General features: G+C 46.5%; 1 protein-coding gene across 1 annotated transcript in view; it reads right to left on the minus strand.

Annotated features, from left to right (window-relative positions):
- Nucleotides 1–15191: 15191 nt before the first annotated feature.
- Nucleotides 15192–19940, minus strand: part of MCPH1 (microcephalin 1) — a 482323-nt gene continuing 477574 nt past the window's right edge. Inside the window, exon 14 of the mRNA XM_075340313.1 lies at nt 15192–15382. Coding sequence (XP_075196428.1) covers nt 15324–15382 — 59 coding nt within the window. The 3' untranslated portion in view covers nt 15192–15323. The remainder of the gene's footprint in view (nt 15383–19940) is intronic.

Here is a 19940-nt window from a genome sequence, read left to right on the forward strand (position 1 = left end):
ATGTTCGATCAGCAGCATATCCACTTCCCCATCACCTACCACACGGCCAGCGCATATTAAGTTACAGAGGAAGCTAACAGTGGTATTAATAGGTAGACTGGTAAAGCTCTGCAGTCAGTGTGAGGCCTAGCCAAAATGACTGAGGCATTAATGATATTTTGGGACACAAGGTCGTGTAAGGCGGGGGCACCACACAGTGAGAAATAGTTTGGTCTGGGGATCACATACTGAGGGACGGCTACTGCCATCAGGTTGCGGAAATCATCAGTGACCACAAGCCTAAACACCAAACATTTGCAGGGAAAGCATTCAGGAAATGTGGCCATTTATTGTTTTGGACTGTGGGCCGGTGACTGCGCATTAATGCTTGCTCTCCAAGGCCTGGAGTAGAGATAGCTGGAAATTGCGGGTTTTCAAATGTGCAAAGACAGGTTTAGGGTGGGAGGTATCCGCACCTGCATCCTTGACAGGGGATTGAGCAGCACGTAGTAGGCTGAAGATACAGTGGGGTCACCCACAGAGTATGATTGTGGAACCAGGCGTTTGCTTACCTAGCCTATCAGGAGGCATGGCAATCTAGCCAGCAATAGGTGTAGAGGAAAATTTTTGATTCCTGTTTTGGATCAATGTTGAACACACTCTTAATTTTTGACTCTCAAAGTGGTTAAGGACATGCCTAGCCAAAATGGGCAGGAAGAATGGCAATACAGCCAGCTACAGAAATACATGACACACTGATTCCATTTATTTATTTTTTTTTTTCAATTTTTTAAAACACTCTTAATGACTCTCAAGCTGGCAAAGATTCTGCAGACAATGCGAGGCCTAGCCAAAATGGGCATACTAAATGGCATTATAGCTAGCAACATACATACAGAAGACACTGATTTCAGTTTTGGATCAATTTTGAAAAAACTCTTAACACATGACTCTCAAGCTGGCAAAGGATCTGCAGTCAGTGCGAGACATAACCAAATTGAGTATGGCCTGAAACACACGTCTGCAAAAAACACGTGCGTGTCTCGCAGTCCGTTTTTCGGGTCCGTTTTTCGTTTTGGATGTCCGTTTCTCCGGTACGTGTGACATCAGTGTGATGGCGTATGCTTGCCATGCGTGTTGAATGTCCGTGTATGTGTGAGACACGTACGTGTCATGTCCGTGTGCAGTCCGAGTGTCTTGAGCAGTTTCACCATTTTTTTTTAAAAAAAACCAAACACACGTCCGTGTCACGTGCGTGCAGACACGGACCCATTAACTTTAGCGGGTCCGTGTCTGCGTGATGCCGATGAAACGCGGACATGTCATCCGTGTTAAAAAACGCACACACGTACAAACCACATGGACACACGTTCCGTGTGGCTTTACGTGTGTGTGCCTGTTACCATAGGGTAACATTGGTGCATGTGTGTTCGTGCCGCCTGTACGAGTCAAAAAGTCTCAAACACGTAGCGGCGGCACAGATGTGTGTTGCAGGCCTATGAGGTACGAGTGATGTTATGGGACACGAGGTTGTGTAAGGTGGGTGCGCCACACCAGGTGAAATAGTTAGCTGTGGATCAGGTACCGAGGAATGACTCCCACCATCAGATTGCGGAAATTATCAGTGGCCAGAAGCCTAAATGCCAATATTTGCAAGGAAACCAGCCTAGAAATTTGGCAGTTTACTTATTTGGATTGTGGGTGGCTGGCTGCATATTTCCGCTTGCGATCCCAGGTCTGGGATAGAGACAGCTGGATGCTGCTCTAGGACAAGGAAAATAACATGGTTCCTGATCGTGTTTGTGAATGTGTAACAACAGTATCATGGTGAGAGGTATCTGCACCTGCGCTCTGGACAAAGGATTGACCAGCACATAGCACAGGGAAGCAGCAGTGAGTTCAGCAGAAGAGAATGACTGTGGACCTAGGTGTTTGGCTCACATAGTCGACCAAGAGACATGGCAATACAGTCAGCAACAGACGTACAGAAGACACATTGATTCCATTTTTTTTCAATTTTGAAAACACTCAATTCTTGACTCTCAAAGTGGTAAAGGTCTTTCAGACCATGTGAGGTCTAGACAAAACAGGCAGGAGGAATGGCAATAAAGCCACCAACAGATCTAAAATATAGACTATAATGCCATATTTATTAATTTAACACACTCTTAATTATTGACTCTCATATTGGCAAAAGACACAGTGGGTACAGAAAGTATTCAGACCCCTTGAAATGTTTCACTCTTTTATTGCAGCCATTTGGTAAATTCGAAAAAGTTCATTTTTTTTTCTCATCAATGTACACTCTGCACCCCATCTTGACAGAAAAAAAGCAGAAATGTAGAAATTTTTGCAAAATTATTAAACAAGAAAAACTGAAATAGCACATGGTCATAAGTATTCAGACCCTTTGCACAGTATTGAGTAGAAGCGACATTTTTGATCTAGTACAGCCATGAGTCTTCTTGGGAATGATGCAACAAATTTTTCACACATGGATTTGGGGATCCTCTGCCATTCTTCTTTGCAAATCCTCTCCAGTTCCGTCAGGTTGGATAGTGAACGTTGGTGGATAGCCATTTCCAGGTCTCAGCAGATATGCTCAATTGGGTTTAGGTCAGGGCTCTGGCTGGGCCAGTCAATAATGGTCACAGAGTCATTCTGAAGCCACTCCTTTCTTATTTTAGCTGTGTGCTTAGGGTCATTGTTTTGTTGGAAGGTGAACCTTTGGCCAAGTCTGAGGTCCAGAGCACTCTACAAGAGGTTTTCCTCCAAGATATCTCTGTACTTAGCCGCATTCATCTTTCAATTGCAACCAGTCGTCCTTTCCCTGCAGCTGAAAAACACCCCCAGAGCATGATGCTGCCACCACCATGTTTCACTCTTGGGATTGTATTGGGCAGGTGTTGGGCAGTGCCTGGTTGTCTCCACACATACCGCTTAGAATTATCACCCAAAAGTTCTATCTTCATCTCATCAGAGCAGAGAATCTTATTTCTGATAGTAGGGGAGTCCTTCATGTGCTTTTTTGCAAACTGTATGCAGGCTTTCATATGTCTGGCACTGAGGAGAGACTTCTGTTGGGCCACTCTGCTATAAAGGCCCGGCTGGTGGAGGGCTGCAGTGATAGTTGACTTTGTGGAACTTTCTCTCATCTCCCTACTGCATCTCTGGAGCTCAGCCACAGTGATCTTGGGGTTTTTGTTTACCTCTCTCACCAAGGCTCTTCTCCCACGATTATTCAGTTTGGCTCAACGGCCAGGTCTTGGAAGAGTTCTTGTGATCCCAAACTTCTTCCTTTTAAGGATTATGGAGAAGACTGTGCTCTTAGGAACCTTGAGAACTGCAGAAATAGCCTTGGCCAGATCTGTGCCTTGCCACAAATCTGTTTCTGAGCTCCTTGGGCAGTTCTTTTGACCTTATGATTCTCATTTGGTCTGACATGCACTGTGAGCTGTGAGGTCTTATATAGACAGGTGTGTGCCTTTCCAAAACAAGTCCTATCAATTTACTTAAACACACCTGGACTCCAATGAAGCAGTGGAACCATCTCAAGGAGGATCACAAGGAAATGGACAGCATGTGACTTAAATATGAGTGTCTGAGCAAAGGGTGAATACTTATGACCATGTGATATTTCAGTTTTTCTTGTTTAATATATTAGCAAAAATATCTACATTTCTGTTTTTTTTTTGTCAAGATGGGGTGCAGAGTGTACATTAATGAGAAAAAAAAATGATCTTTTTTTAATTCACCAAATGGCTGCAATGAAACAAAAAGTGAACAATTTAAAGGGGTCTGAATACTTTCTGTATCCACTGTATGCAGGCAGTGAGATGCCTAGTCAAAATGACTATGAGGCATAGGTGATGTTATGTGACACATGCTTGTATAAGGAGGGGACGGCACACCAGGAGAAATATTGATGGCTTGGTACCGAGTACTGAGAGATGGCCACCGCCATCAGGTTGCGGAAAGCCTCAGTGTACACAAGCCTAATCTGCAACATTTCCAGGGTAAGCAGTCTGGAAATGAAGTTGTTTAGTCTTTGGATCTGTGACTAGTAGAGTTTTCCCTCTTGTGTTCCAAGACCTGGGTTAGAGACAGCAGGACGCTGTGCTGGGACAAGGAAGTGGTCGTGGTTGCTGATGGTTTTTACGAATGTGCAAACACAGGTCCAGGGTGGTAGGCCTTGACTCCTGCATCCTGGATAGGGGATTGACCAGCACATAGCACAGGGGAAGCAGTGGGGTCACCCGCTGACAATGATTGTGGACGCAGGCATTCCACCCACCTAGTTGGGTGCATGCATGATATGTGCCTGAGCATTCTGCTAGTAGCCAAGCTGATAGTGGTCTGGCCCCTACTGAGCTTGGTAAGGCACAGGTTGCAAATTACTGTTTTTTTGTCTTCTGCATCATCTGTAAAAAAGCGCCAGACTGGAGAACACCAGACCGTGTGGGTGCTCTGGGGACGTTTTCCCCCTACACCCTCTAGTCCCCCCCCCCACTAGGTCCCCCCCCACTGCCTCTTGTTGCCTGTTGCACTGCTGTGATCCCTCACCCTCTGAGCTGATGTTCTTGTTTTCCATGCCACTGGACCATATTAGGTCAGTGAGCTAATTGTTCACCACCACGTCTTCCATTTCCGCACTCTGTTCCTCCTCCTGACTTCTGGACTTCATCTGACTTGCTGGCAACTGTCTCTCATCATGATCCACCTGTTGAGACAGTAATTGATGTTCCCCACCATCACATTCTGCTGACCGCAGCTACTCAAATGTGTGGGCATCACTGCACATGATCTCCTCATGTGCCACTTGAAACTTGCACATTGGGAGGCCAGAAGAATCCATAAATGGAAAGCTAAAAAGCTCTTCAGAGTGTCCATGTGTGGGGTCACTTGTAGTGATGAGCGGACCTGGATAGTAAAAGTCTGGAACCACACAGGTTCAAAAGAACCCGAGCACTGATCGGTCTCCGCGTGGCTGTTTCCAGGGCTGCTCATTATCTTCACACACATGCACTGCTTCCCCAGCCCACCAGCAGTTCCCGCATCTCTGATTGCAGTCAGACAGTGCCCCCAGCTTGTTTGGCAGTGTGTCTGGCTGTTTTCAATTCAATCAAAGGTGCTGTCGGCGTCTAGATAGGTGTAAAAATAAATAAATAATAAATTGACATAGGGTTGGCTGCAGCCCCTAGCCATGTGCATTATTTTGGCTGTGTATCAAAATAAGAAGAACTGCATGTGTTTTTTAAAAGTTAAATAAATAAATTAAACAAAAAAATGGCATGTGGACCCCCACACAATTTTGATACCCAACCATGATAAAGGTGACAGCTGGGAGCTTCTATTCTCAGATTCTCAGGCTGGGGAGGCCCATGGTTATTGGTCACCCTCAGCCTAAAAATAACATCCTGCGGCTGCCCAGGTTTGTCGCATCCATTAGACAATTCTGGGACTTTACCCGGCTCATCCCGATTGCTTTAGTACAGTGGCAATCAGGGTAATATGGCATTAATAAAAGCTCACAGCTACCACTAATCCCTAGATTAGTAATGAGAGGTGTTTGCGAGACCACCCCATTACTAATCTGTAAGTGAAAAGAAATGAACACAAACACTGAAAAAATGACCTCAGGTGACCTCATTGAACTGAGTGACCTCACCTGCGGTCAGGTTACCTGCGATCACAGGTGGAGGACCGTGGGGACCTCCAGCTGTGACTGAAAATAACCTGAGTGACATCACCGCTTATCGTTGTGGCTCAGTCTCTACCTGAATCTCACAGTGAGTTGTCACTACAGATGTAGCAGAACTGGAATCGTCAATGGACCTCGTGTGTTTTGGGAGTTAATAAAGGGGTGAAAGAGGATGTGGGATTTTTGTTTTTTATTTCAAATAAATGATTATTTCAGTGTTTGTGTTTATTTATTTTCACTTACAGATTAGTAATGGGAGCCCGCCCCTGACACTCTCCACAAAGTAAGGGGGAGGGGTTGGTGGTGGGTTGTGTGGACTTTGTGTGTGCAAGCCATACCTGTGCTTAGGCCCTCGTGCAGACCAGGATGTGACCGCCGGGTTCATAACAGACACAGATTATTGTCAACAGTCTTTTACTAACAATCCCACACAGTATCTCTGTCACATCATTACAATGGTCATAACACTTGAACATTGTAGGTACAGTACATTAAACTTCAAAGCACAATATTAATGCAGATTGCTCCATGGTTCCTGGTACTACTGCTGTGTTTTGTACATCCTCTTCCTCACTATCTGACACCACGGTTTCACTCAAAGTCATGGAGTACCAAGCGGCCATGGTTGCATCCACCCATAGGGACCTGATGCTATTAACGGTTTCCACCACCACTGGTCAAAGCTTGTCTACTGGTGGTTCATTGTTGACCTGTTTTCTCAAGTCTATGTCAGACCTCTACTCTAGGACTAGTACCGCTGGAGTCAGTCACAACCCCGGGACACTCGGGTTTGAATTTGTACTCACTACGGCAAAATAGGGATGATCCGTTGTCCTATATTACACTAAAGTCCTTCCCACGTGGTTTTGACACAGACACCCACTTTCCTTGGCCTCTGGTATCTAGCTGACTTGCATATTCCTAGCTATACTGTTCCCAGATACAGCTCGGTTTACTTCTTACTCGTAGTGTTCACTAACTGAAACTTGGATGGGCCCCGGCTATTCCCTGCAGCTGGTTCCTCCCACTGTAGGCTACCCACAGCACTTAACTGCTTGCTGTCTCATTGTCCTTGTTGTTAGGTAATACATGAACACCTACCAGGAAGCAGTACTTAAAACCCGTCCACATTCACATAGTAAACATAACCACATTATAATTCTGTAATGATGATTGAGGTCTTCAGGGCAAGACACATGGGCCTATTAGATTTTATATACAAGAGGTAAAATGTTAAAAAAAAAATAAATAAAAAAAAATACAAAGATGAAACAACAAAAAGGCATACACAAAAAGCAAAACAATACAAAAAAATAAAATCGCTAATTAAAAAAAAAGCTCATACGGATCATATCACTAAGAAATTCTTGAAGAGGAGACATCATGGAAATTTGGAGAGATCTACAATTAATTTTGTTTCTCCTGGGTCTGACTGCTGATGAGATGATATAGAGGGTCTTATTCCAACCCCTCATTCCTCTTTTTGGTCAAGTGAGAGGAGAATGGATAAATTATATGCAGGAAAAGACCATTTCACAACAAAATTCTTTGTCATATTTTCCCCACTGGAACCTCCTAGTGGAGCAATATGACGGCAATGTTTCCGAGCATATTTCTAACATCCTAGATACACTAAACATGGCTGGATACATTCATTATTTGAATTGATAATACATTTTTGGAGTTTCTCAAGGCTGAAAATCCTAGCACTTTAAACCACAGAACCAACGATATCAATTGATAACAGATATATCTGTGACGCCCTGGACTAGCTAGGTAGTCACGGTTAGGCCCCCACACAACAACCTTCCCCTAAAAAGGGTACCATCAGCCAACCTAAAACCCTGAGTCACCCCTCTCAGGTTCTGACGTACACACCAGGTGGGCGGAACCAGGCGGTTGGCCACGCCCACTGAGGAGTCGGATGGCCTGAGGTGGAAAAGCACGTCAGTTAGTTAGTTGAGAGGAGATGAGAGAGGAGAGTGAAAGGGAAAGGAAGGAGAGGAGTAGGGAGAGTGACAAAAGAGAAGAGAACGTCTGTCAGGGGTCCGGGTAGTAGCCCAGACACCCTGTGACCAGGAGGCACACGGTGGTGGCCGCCTGCAGGAGCTGGGATTACAGCCGGTGGAACCGTAGGGACCGGGGACGGGCAGTGGCCCGCCGGTACCGAACCGGGGAACCGACTGGAAACCAGAGCACCAAGAGGGGTACTCAGACCCAGTACGAGGCCCAGAAGCCACTGGGCCGAGTCGAATCAACTGATTGAGGACTGGACTTGAGGTCCCTTCCCATCCAAAGCCTGACTGAAGACAACAGACCACCCAACAAGGATAGAAAGCCACCGCCAAGGCATAGAGATCCAAAGGGCCAGCGTCTGCAGGCAAACGGGTTCCTCAGCACACATTCAGCTGGGGAGCGGACTACCGTCGCTGAAGCGTAGGCAGTCGAACACACACACAAAAGGTGCAGGAGAAAGGAGGCAACCACCAGCCCGAGAAAAGGGGAGAAACGCAGCCGGCTGCGGGCACCATCCACCATCTTGTTTGGTTTACCAGAGTCTCCAGTGTATTTGTAATAGTGAGTACACCAGTGCCCTCAGGCCGAGCACCGCGCCGCACCGCACCGCATCAACACTGGCCTACACCAGCAATTTCCAGCAACCCCTCGGGCCCCAGAACCATCACCCATTACCCACGGAGGGGTTAACACCAAGCTGCGTAACACTGTCCCCGGGAGCCTAGTCAACGGCAGCGGTGGTGTCCATCCATTCACCACAGCCCCTTGGGTGGCGTCACAAACTCTCAATCCCCAAAACCACCACCCCATATGCGCGCGTAGCGCCAAAGCAACGACTCCCTCAACATCCTAACTCCCCCTTAGAGAGGCGGCGGGACCCCCGGGTCCGTGGGAAGCTTGAGCTAAACACCGACGAGCACGGATCCGAGCGGCTCGGCAGCTAGCTGAGCCCCAGGGCGGTACATCCCCAACCTCTCTTCTGGCGTCACGAACAGGATTGAACCCATCCACTTACCTGTGGAAGTGCGCCTTGAAGTTATCGTTAGTGGCGTTCCGCTGAAAAATTTCAGAATCCGCCATCTTGTCACTATCCCTGTGGCGCGAAGTTTCCCGCCAGACTTGCCTTCCCCGCGATAGTGAAGTCCCGCCCCCTGAGAACAGAGCGGTGCAGAAAGAGAGCGAAGTGCCCCGAAAAGACCAAGGGAGGTGGGTGAAGATTCTGCCTCATGTGACCAAAGGGATAAAGGACAGGGACTCCAGGACTCTGACACCCGTCTGGTTCCTGGACACAAAAGCCGCAACATGTCCGCCCCGCCCGGCAAGCCCGAATTCCCGGAGCCCGCGCCCAGAACAGCGGCATGGGTGGAGGCCCGGACGACTCTAATGTGCTGCCGCTTGCAAGTGCAGGTGAGGTACCTCATGGAGCAGTGGACGGCTGAGATGAGGGAGATAGCTGCGGCCGTGCGGGCACGTGAGATGGAGGCGAGATTGGAGGAGCGGGTGAGCGACCCATGCCCCTGTGTCCCTGAGGGACCGGCTGCTGCGGCTGAGGGACCCGGTCTGCCTTCGCTTCTCCTATCGCCTTCTCCACTGCCCGTACCGGTTGCCGCTGCTTCCCCGCTTGGTCCGCCGCCCCCAACACCGGTGGTGGAACCCGTCCCCTCCGCCTGTGAGGGCCCACCTGTGGAGGCAGCCCGCGGACGGCCTCATGTTCCACGCACAACGATCCCGTTACCGTGGAAGGTGCCCGTTCCTAAAGAGAATCGATCGGCCCCGGGAGTGACTGCGCCCCAGAAGGCCCAGGCCCCAGCAGTCCGCCCGGCCAAGATGACGGCGGCTGAGATCCAAAGACCCGCCCAGCAGGTAAAACTGGCCAATTCCCAAACCCAGGCCTCGGCTGAGGCAGTGCAGGATTGCCGCTGCAACGCAGCACTGAAGGCCGCGACACAGTGGGGCTCCCCAGTGGAGGTGCCGGTCGTAGTCGGCATGGGGGAGCTCCAGCTGGGCCCAACCTGTGTGCAAGGGGAGCATGCAGACACTCCATACTGAGAGCGGCAGCAGCGCCAGCTGGGCCGAGAGATTGCAGCCCGGGAGAAGAAAAAGGCAGAGGTCCTAGCCCGGACCATTAAAGAAAAGGAGAATTTGAGGAGTGCCACTTACGGGGCCCGAGGTATAAGGGCCAGGTCCGGCGGTTTGACCCCCAGCATGGATGGGGGTTCATCTTTGAACCGGGCCTGGAGATCGAAGTATTTGTCTCCTGTCGAGAAGTATACCCACACCTCTCAATGAACCACACAGATCGGGATGTGGAACCCGGAGAATTGGTTACGTACACCCGCCATTGTGGGGAAAGGGGCTGGTTTTCCCTCAGCGTACTGAGAAGGGCGCGCCATGAAAATCCGGCGCACTCCCAGTCCCCTCCCCCGCCGTACATCCCTGATGTGAAGCTGGAAGAGGAGTACCCAGAAGATGAGGAGTAACAGGCAGAGGATCCCGGCTGCCAACTAGTTGTCCCCGTTGGGACCATACTTCCCGTTTTGTTTTGCCCCTTTTTAAAAATAGACAAGGCCGAGAACTGGCAGGCCACCCAAAAACTTTTGGGCTTGTAAATAGTTCCTTGACCGACCTGTCCTGTCCCGCAGCCTCCGGAGAGGCGGATTGGAGGATAGGCCTGCGGGAATGCGATGATGAGGCCCTATCACCAACATGACCGGTGGCGATCCTCTGGTGTCGGGGGTTCCCTGGATGTGGGGCCCCTGAGAGACTGCAGCTGTGGAGCTCCGTACCCGTCCATAAAGCAATACATGGGCCCGTTCCTGGACTGGGGAAAAGGGGTGCTGCTCATTTCTTAGGGGCAGCATCAAGGTTCAGGTTTGCTTGGGTGGGCAAGCCGAAGGACACGGTCCCATTCCCGTTGTTAATAACAATGTTTTAAATTGCAACGTTAAAGTATGTGCCTCCCGTAAGGGAAGTTTCAAAAGAAAAATGCTTAATGTGTGAAAAGTTAGTATACTTGTACCTGTTCCGTTTTATCTTTTTCAGAAAACAAAATAAACCGATGGTGGATGGGCAGCCCGTGGACAGTCTGCATTAAACCAAGGGGGAATGTGACGCCCTGGACTAGCCAGGTAGTCACGGTTAGGCCACCGCACAACAACCTTCCCCTAAAAAGGGTACCATCAGCCAACCTAAAACCCTGAGTCACCCCTCTCAGGTTCTGATGCACACACCAGGTGGGCGGAAGCAGGTGGTTGGCCACGCCCACCGAGGAGTCGGATGGCCTGAGGCGGGAAAGCACGTCAGTTAGTTAGTTGAAAGGAGATGAGAGAGGAGAGTGAAAGGGAAAGGAAGGAGAGGAGTAGGGAGAGTGACAGAGGAGAAGAGAACGTCTGTCAGGGTCTGGGTCGTAGCCCAGACACCCTGAGGCCAGGAGGCAGATGGTGGTGGCCGCCTGCAGGAGCTGGGATTACAGCCAGTGGAACCGTAGGGACCGGGGACGGGCGGTGGCCCACCGGTACCGAACCGGGGAACCGATAGGAAACCAGAGCACCAAGAGGGGTACTCAGACCCAGTACGAGGCCCAGAAGCCACTGGGCCGAGTCGAATCAACTGATTGAGGACTGGACTTGAGGCCCCTTCCCATCCAAGGCCTGACTGAAGACAACAGCCCACCCAACAAGGATAGAAAGCCACCGCCAAGGCATAGAGATCAAAAGGGCCAACTTCTGCAGGCAAACGGGTTCCTCAGCACACATTCAGCTGGGGAGCGGATTACCGTCGCCGAAGCATAGGCAGTCGAACACACACACAAAAGGTGCAGGAGAAAGGAGGCAACCACCAGCCCAAGAAAAGGGGAAAAACGCAGCCGGCTGCGGGCACCATCCACCATCTTGTTTGGTTTACCAGAGTCTCCAGTGTATTTGTAATAGTGAGTACAACAGTGCCCTCAGGCCGAGCACCGCGCCGCACCGTATCAACACTGCCCTACACCAGCAATTTCCAGCGACCCCTCGGGCCCAGGGACCACCACCCTTACCCACAGAGGGGTTAACACCAAGGTGCGTAACACCGTCCCCGGGAGCCTAGTCAATGGCAGCGGTGGTGTCCATCCATTCACCACAGCCCCGTGGGTGGCGTCACGAACTCTCAATCCCCAAAACCACCACCCCACCTGCGTGCGTAGCGCCAAAGTAACGACTCCCCCAACATCCTAACTCCCCCTTACAGAGAGGTGGCGGGACCCCCGGGTCCGTGGGGAAGGTCAAGTCACCCACCGACGAGCACGGATCAGAGCGGCTCAGCAGCCGGCCGAGCCCCGGGGCGGTACATATCCATGGATTTGTGTTGACATCAGATTATTATAGAGATGCCATTGAAATACCTAATTTCCATTATGTCATCTCATTTGGGCTACAGACGACGGCAGTCTACATTAAAGACAATTATCTTCACCTACATCTATTAGCACCTCTTTAATGGATAGCAAGTACACAGAAAACATTTGGGGCCCGATTCATGATTGCCTTTGCTTCTGCTTCTTTGCCTAGTTTTGTGTATATTGCACTTTTTTGTGAGCAGCCAATTCCTTATTCTATTTGCGCCTTTCATGAAGACTATTTTATATTTACATATATATTTATTATATTTTATAAATTTAATGATTTCGTTTTTTGTTTTCCGCTTTGTGGTTGGAGTTTAGCGATTCAAGATGTTTTTGCCGGATTCATTAATTGCGATTTTTTTAAAAAAATGCGCAGACCTTTACTCAACTCCACTCCAGTTTCCCCTGGTGTATTTTTGAGTAGGTCAGTATTTTGGCATATTTTTTGCATTCATTTGCAAAATATGCGACATCTGGTGCTAAATAATCACAAAAACACTCAAAGATAGAATAAAAAGACCATTTTTATCTGTGGGCTAAAATTCATTAATTGCCTATGCCATTTTGAAGAATTTGATTCCAAAAACTGCAACTAATACTACAAGACAAAAAAGGAAATAAAGTAAAAAAAAAACCCAAAACCCGCTAATGATGAATAGGGGTCTTGGTTTTAATGTGCAACTACTCACAAAGGACCATGCAACCAAGTGTGCAGCATTATCGGATTCTCATTTAACTGGTCAACAACAGTTAGCTCTTCGCCATCACCTGATCTCCGGGTTCTGTGACCTCGGGGATCCGGTGATGTCACATCAACTTCCTGTTCACTTGACATCCCCGTTGCCGGCCCCAGTCTCCGTGAGTCACTGGGCTGTGGGTGGCGTTTCACCGCTCATCACAGCCCAGCATTGCTCCTGCTTGCGCGCTCTGCAGTGAAGGAGGAGGGAGCAGGAAGATGCTGTGTTTTGATGAGTGGTGAAACACCACCCACAGCCCAGTGACTCACAGAGACCGGGTCCTGCCTCACTTGGCATGACATCACAGAATCTCAGAGGTCATGAAACCCGGGTGTCATGGGAAGGGGGTGAGTGGAGCACAATAGCACCGCTCACAGGCACTATTGGCAGCACAAGGTATTTGAGAGAAACATTGTTTCTCACATAATATTGATGTGGCCAATAGTAAATATGGGTGAACCACCCCTTTAAGCATATTGGTTAACATACCTAATTCTTTTTTCCTCAAGAAGTTGCTGCCAGCTTGATAGTTTGCCTTCTTTTCTCCAATGTGCACTGAGCTATCCTACAGAGATTGTGATTGAGGAGGTTGAGGGGAGTGCAACACCACCAAAGTAGCATTTTCTACTGACAGTATGTTTGGCCAGACGGCCATACACAAGATAACTGTTGGCTGAACAATATTCCAGCAGACAGCTCTGTCCCCACTCCTCAATACTCATGACTGCTCAGCTTAAGGTCCAGTCACACTAAGCAACTTACCAGCGATCCCAACAACGATAGGGATCGCTGGTAAGTTGCTAGGAGGTTGCTGGTGAGATGTCACACTGCGACGCTCCAGCGATCCCACCAGCAACCTGACCTGGCAGGGATCGCTGGAGCGTCGCTACACAAGTTGCTGGTGAGCTCACCAGCAACCAGTGACAAGCCCCCAGCGCAGCGTGGAAGATGCTGCGCTTGGTAACTAAGGTAAATATCGGGTAACCAACCCGATATTTACCTTGGTTACCACCGCACGGAGCTACACGTGCAGAGAGCAGGGAGCAGCGCACACTGAGCGCTGGCTCCCTGCTCTCCTAGTTACAGCACACATCGGGTTAATTACCCGATGTGTGCTGCAGCTACATGTGCACATAGCAGGGAGCAGCGCACACTGCTTAGCGCTGGCTCCTTGCTCTCCTAGTTACAGCACACATCGGGTTAATTAACCCGATGTGTGCTGCATCTACATGTGCACAGAGCAGGAGCCGGCACTGACAGTGAGAGCGGGGGAGGCTGGTAACAAAGGTAAATATCGGGTAACCAAGGACAGGGCTTCTTGGTTACCCGATGTTTACATTGGTTACCAGCCTCCGCAGAAGCCGGCTCCTGCTGCCTGCACATTTAGTTGTTGCTGTCTCGCTGTCACACACAGCGATCTGTGCTTCACAGCGGGACAGCAACAACTAAAAAATGGCCCAGGACATTCAGCAACAACCAACGACCTCACAGCAGGGGCCAGGTTGTTGCTGGATGTCACACACAGCAACATCGCTAGCAACGTCACAAAAGTTGTTCGTTAGCAGCGATGTTGCTAGCGATGTTGCTTAGTGTGACGGGGCCTTTAGCCAAGTATTTGTGTGCCCAACGGAGAGAGACGACACATCACCACCAGAGTTCTGTGGCAGCGGCTTATCTTCCTTAAAAAAACCCCCAAAAGATTGTTTGCTGAAACTCCAAAGGACTGACCCTTTTCTCCCTTGAGATCATCTGGCAGGTTAGAGTATGGAGGCCCCAACACATATCAGGCGGCCAGCTGACTCCCCTCTAATGTGAATGGGGCCTTTAGATTCAACACAGCAATGTCCTGATTAAACAAAAACAATTTTTACATAAAGGCTGTTGTATAAGTTTTAGAAAGCTTATGATTATAAAGGCTCCTAATGATAAAATATTTATGCCACAATCAATCTACTATTTGAAGCATTGCTCCCCAAGCGGATAGTATTCTCAGACATGGAAGTTCATACAGAGGAGATTCCTTTGTTTATACTGGCAATTTAGTAATATCTAGGTATTACGTGCATTCATTTTATAATTCTCTAGTGAACAAGTTCATATCCCTTCAATAAGTTGACATTATTATGTCTTAATATTATGTAACTTCTGCAATTAATTTCTACAGACAATAAGACAGTGCTCGGATCTGTTCTTGAAAGCGGTGACTGTACAGAAGTATTAGAGAAATAACTTAATTCCCAATGGGTAGATTAACAGAACAACAATCTATCATACAAAATATGGGAACGCTCTCCCCTGTGTATGTATTTTATTAGTACAAAATATTCAAACAATTCACATCCAGTTGAGAAGTTGTTCGCAATCTGCAACATGTTAGACAATAAAAGACCATAAGCATAAAAAAATATCATTTCATAGAATGTCTAGCAATTATCCGAGCAGCCATTTCATTTATTCACAGTTGTGCTCTGGTCTTCAGCCCCCGGGGCCTCAGACATTGTTACGGGCATTATCCGTGCTCCAGGAGGTAGTTGTGAAGAGGGAGTAATTTATGTTGGGTTATGCAATCTAGAAAACACAAATTAGAAATGTATTAACTGAACAATGCATAAGAAATATGCTAACATCCAAATATGAACAGTCATGAGATCTTCTCCACATGTACATAATAAACAATTCAACTTTCCATTGTTAAAGGGCTATTCCCAACTCCAAGATCCTATCCCAATATTTACTAGGTGTAATAAGAAGAATATTAGCAAATACCTCCAATTAGAAATGTACTATAGTTCTCCTGATATAGCCATGTCTTTTACCTATATGCAGGGCATTGCAGGGGTGCCGGCCTCCGCTGCCAGGCAGTGTACAGGAGGGAGAAATTTATCAGGGTTAGTATTCTCCTTTCCTGTGCACTTACTATTAGGCAATCACATTTGTTTTGTTGTTGTTTTAATAATATTCAATAAGTTTCATAGTATAATTTCCATGACGTTAGGTAACCATGGTTATGACCACGATCAACTAACTGTGACTATATGCATGGTCTTTACCATGGATACCCAAGGTCCTGCAATGCCATGAACTTGAGGTAAGAGACAGTGAATCAGGAGAACTATAATACATTTCTAAGCAGGGCCACAACTAGGAATTTCAGGGCCCCATACTGGCCAAATTTTCGGGCCCCCTTGGGACTCCGCCCAGGCTCCACCCCAGCTCCGCCTCCACCATTCAAACTTCCTACAGTCTCACTGCCACTCTTGCAAAAACGTGTATGTATGCATATACAGTATGTATGCATATACAGTATATGTATATATATATATATATATATATATATATATATATATATATATATATATATATACACACACACACATACATATGTACAGTCAATGCCCAAAGTGTTAGCACCCTTGAAGTTGTTTCCTTCAGAAAATTAATAATACAGCCCTTACACCACTCCTCTCCATGATATCTCTCCCACACTGCCTCTATGTATAATATCCCCACACATACACTGGCCCTTTGTATAATACCCCCTCACACACACTGCTACTTGCAACACTTTGTTAAGAAAGATGTAGTGGGCACCACAACGTAATAAAATTAAATAAAGGGAGGGGTGCTAAACTATGCAAAAAAAATATGAATTATAACATGATTAGAAAAAATCTACCAAGTAAAAATGTGCACACCCCAGCTATTTATATATAAACATGGCTTTTATTGATACAAAACATATAAGGCTGACAAAAACAAAGATTAAAAACACAATTATCAACAGATAAAGAATGGAAGAAATAAGGGGATGGACATAATAATCCTGTATATATCCCCAATATATGATATATATATATGATATATATCAGGGAACTGATAATAGAATGCACAAGTACGGTATACAAACAACACCTAACTGTAGAGCCTCATGTTAAAGGTAATGTGGCAGTTAGTCAATAGAGGGTTGTTCTGGTCAGCCTTATATCTTCTGTATTAATATAAGCCAAATACTGTATATATATACATTATATATATATATATATATATATATATATATATATATATATATATATATATATATATGTGTGTCCTCCTCCTGATATACAGTACAGACCAAAAGTTTGGATACACTTTCTCAAAGAGTTTTCTTTATTTTCACTACTCTAAAAATTGTATGTTCACATTGAAGGCATCGAAACTATGAATTAAAACATGTGGAATGAAATACTTAAAGTGTGAAACAACTGAAAATATGTCTTATATTGTTCTTCAAAGTATCCACCTTTTGCTTTGATTACTGCTTTGCACACTCTTGGCATTTTCTTGATGAGCTTCAAGAGCTCCTCCTAGTACATATGACCCCTTCCTGGGCCACTCCTGGTATATATGTCCCCATCCTTGTTTATTTGTCCCTTTCCTGGTATATATGTCCTTCCGGTATATATGTCCCCTCCCTGGGCCACTCATGGGGTATGTGTCTTCCTCCTGGTATATAGGTCACATCCTGGGGTCCTCCTGGTGTGTATAATTATACATATATATTATCTACATTATATATATATATATATATATATATATCAATTATTATTATATTCTTTATCCCTCTCCTGGGCACATGCAGGTATATATGTTTCCGGCCTGGTCTCTGCCCCTCCTGGTGAATATGTCCTCCTTCCAGTATATATGTCCCATCCTGAAAGCCTCCTGACATATCTGTCTGCTGCAAAAAAAAACCAACAAAAAAAAAAACCACCCTTCCCGACTGCCACACGTCGCACGACGTCTTCTCTAAGCAGAGAGCCGTGATCAGTGGCGTAACTACAGTTTGATGGGCCCCGATGCAGAGTTTGAGCCTGCCCCCCCCATCAGATGTATGAGCCAATGTAGCATGCTAAATCCTATAAACACATAAGACTATATACACAGACAGAAAGACTGTATACACAGACATACTGTATACAGACAGTAAAGACAGACTGTATACAGACAGTATATACAGACTGTATACAGACAGTATATACAGACTGTATACACAGGCAGACAGTATACACATACAGACAGTATACACAGACAGACTGTATACACAGACAGACTGTATACACAAACAGACTGAATACACAGACTGTATACACATACAGACAGTATACACAGAAAGACAGTATACACAGAAAGACAGTATATACAGACAGACAGTTTTTTAAGACAGACAGTAAACACAGACAGATAGTATACACAGACAGATAGTATACACAGACAGATAGTATACACAGACAGATAGTATACATAGACAGACAGACAGCTAGCTGCATATTGCACACTAAACAGGACACACATATCTTATACATAACACATACAGACAGCACATACATACAGACAGCACATAACACATGATTCACATTATACTCACCTGCCCGTGATGCAATTCAGCACTCCCGCGCATCTAGCTGAGCCAAGGTAGGGGCTGGGGTCGGCAGACCCCACCAGTCTGAGATCAGCGGCCCCCCCGGTCTGAGGTCAGCTGCCTCCCCCGGGCTGAGATCAGCATGCCCCCCCCGGGCTGAGATCAGCGGGCGGGCCACCTCACCCCCCCCCCTGGTGATTGTCTTCAGCTCGCAGCGCTTACCTGTCCTGCTTTCTGCCACATCCTCGCCACCTCTGTCGCTGTTACTTGCAGGAGTGTAATGAGGTCGCAGAGTGATGACCTCACCACACTGCTGCAAGGCCCAGCGATGACACGCCAGCGCTCTGCTCTGCTCCAATGACCTTGCCACCACTCCACCACATGGCTAATTTGCATGCTCCACCCCATCGCATGCAAATTAGTCATGTAAAGAGGTGAAGCGACACCGCCGGGCCCCTCTGCTGCTGCAGTGACTGGGGCCTGGTGAAGAGGAGGGGCCTGTCCTGCCGGGGGCTTAATGAAGATAAGTATTTACACCGGACCTGGCCGGGCCCACTCTCTTCACTGGGCCCCCTACACCACGCACAGTAGTAATGCCCTGATGGTGGCCCTGTTTCTAATTGAAGGTATTTGCTAATATTAACATTGTTTTATCTACTACATATTAGGATAGTATCTTGGAGATGGGAATAACGCTTTAATAATCACTATCCTGGATAGTGAAAACATGAAATAATTATAAAACAATTAAATGTGAAAATTAAAGAAGTTGTCTAGGTTTTATGTAAGGGTTTTAGTAAAAGGATTTCCCTAGAAAATGTGGATAACAAAATGCTCCAGAAGGATCCAGCACTATCTAGTCGAAATATAGTGTTATTGAGACTTTACATGCAGTACCAGGGAACCATCTATAGGGGGAGCACAGGTAACAGGCTCAGAATTCATACCTCTGATTACCTGGACATTATTTAAAGACTGTTCTCTTTTTCATACTTTTTTCACACAATCTACCAATAACTAATCTTAAAAAAAGAGAATGTATTATTAGACCACCTCTTTATTCGTAGTTCTAGAAACCCATGAGATCAAGAAGATGACCAGAAATCTTGTGACCTAACTTTTCATAAGACGGAATTGCCTATAAGCAGTGGAACCACAATGATTAGTCTACTTGGGGATTGAGAAACATCACATTAAAAAAGCAGGCTGTCTGGCAAGACAAAAACTAACTATCATAAATCAACATAAACTGTAGGAGAATGTAAGCGGATTTCATGCACATCATATAATAAAACCGTATTGTCGTGAATGATAAATATATGGCCATTTCCTGGATGTTGTACTACACATTGCTGCTTCTCATTAGCTTTATTATCTCTATAAATAACACTACCCTGGGAGATGAGCAGCTCTTTAAGACAAAAGAATGCGACATTGCCGCTTTCTTTTATATCTATGCTTCTTGAAGTAACTGATGTGTTTGTCTCGCGGATTCACTTTCTATACAATATACACTCACATAATATACATGAGTTACTGTACTTATAACATACTTTATAATAGGGAGGAATAATGAGCAAGGTTAGGCTGCTAAAAGAAGAAAGCGAATATGCTAGGAAACCTTAAATGTGTGAATACAAAACTGGAAAAGATGAAATCAACAACATCATCATTGAAGGGAATCGGTCACCTTGAAAAGTGTCATTAACTTAAAGATAAAGGATA

Source organism: Anomaloglossus baeobatrachus, chromosome 3 (genome assembly GCF_048569485.1).
Source record: "Anomaloglossus baeobatrachus isolate aAnoBae1 chromosome 3, aAnoBae1.hap1, whole genome shotgun sequence".
In the NCBI taxonomy this organism is placed as follows: domain Eukaryota; kingdom Metazoa; phylum Chordata; class Amphibia; order Anura; family Aromobatidae; genus Anomaloglossus; species Anomaloglossus baeobatrachus.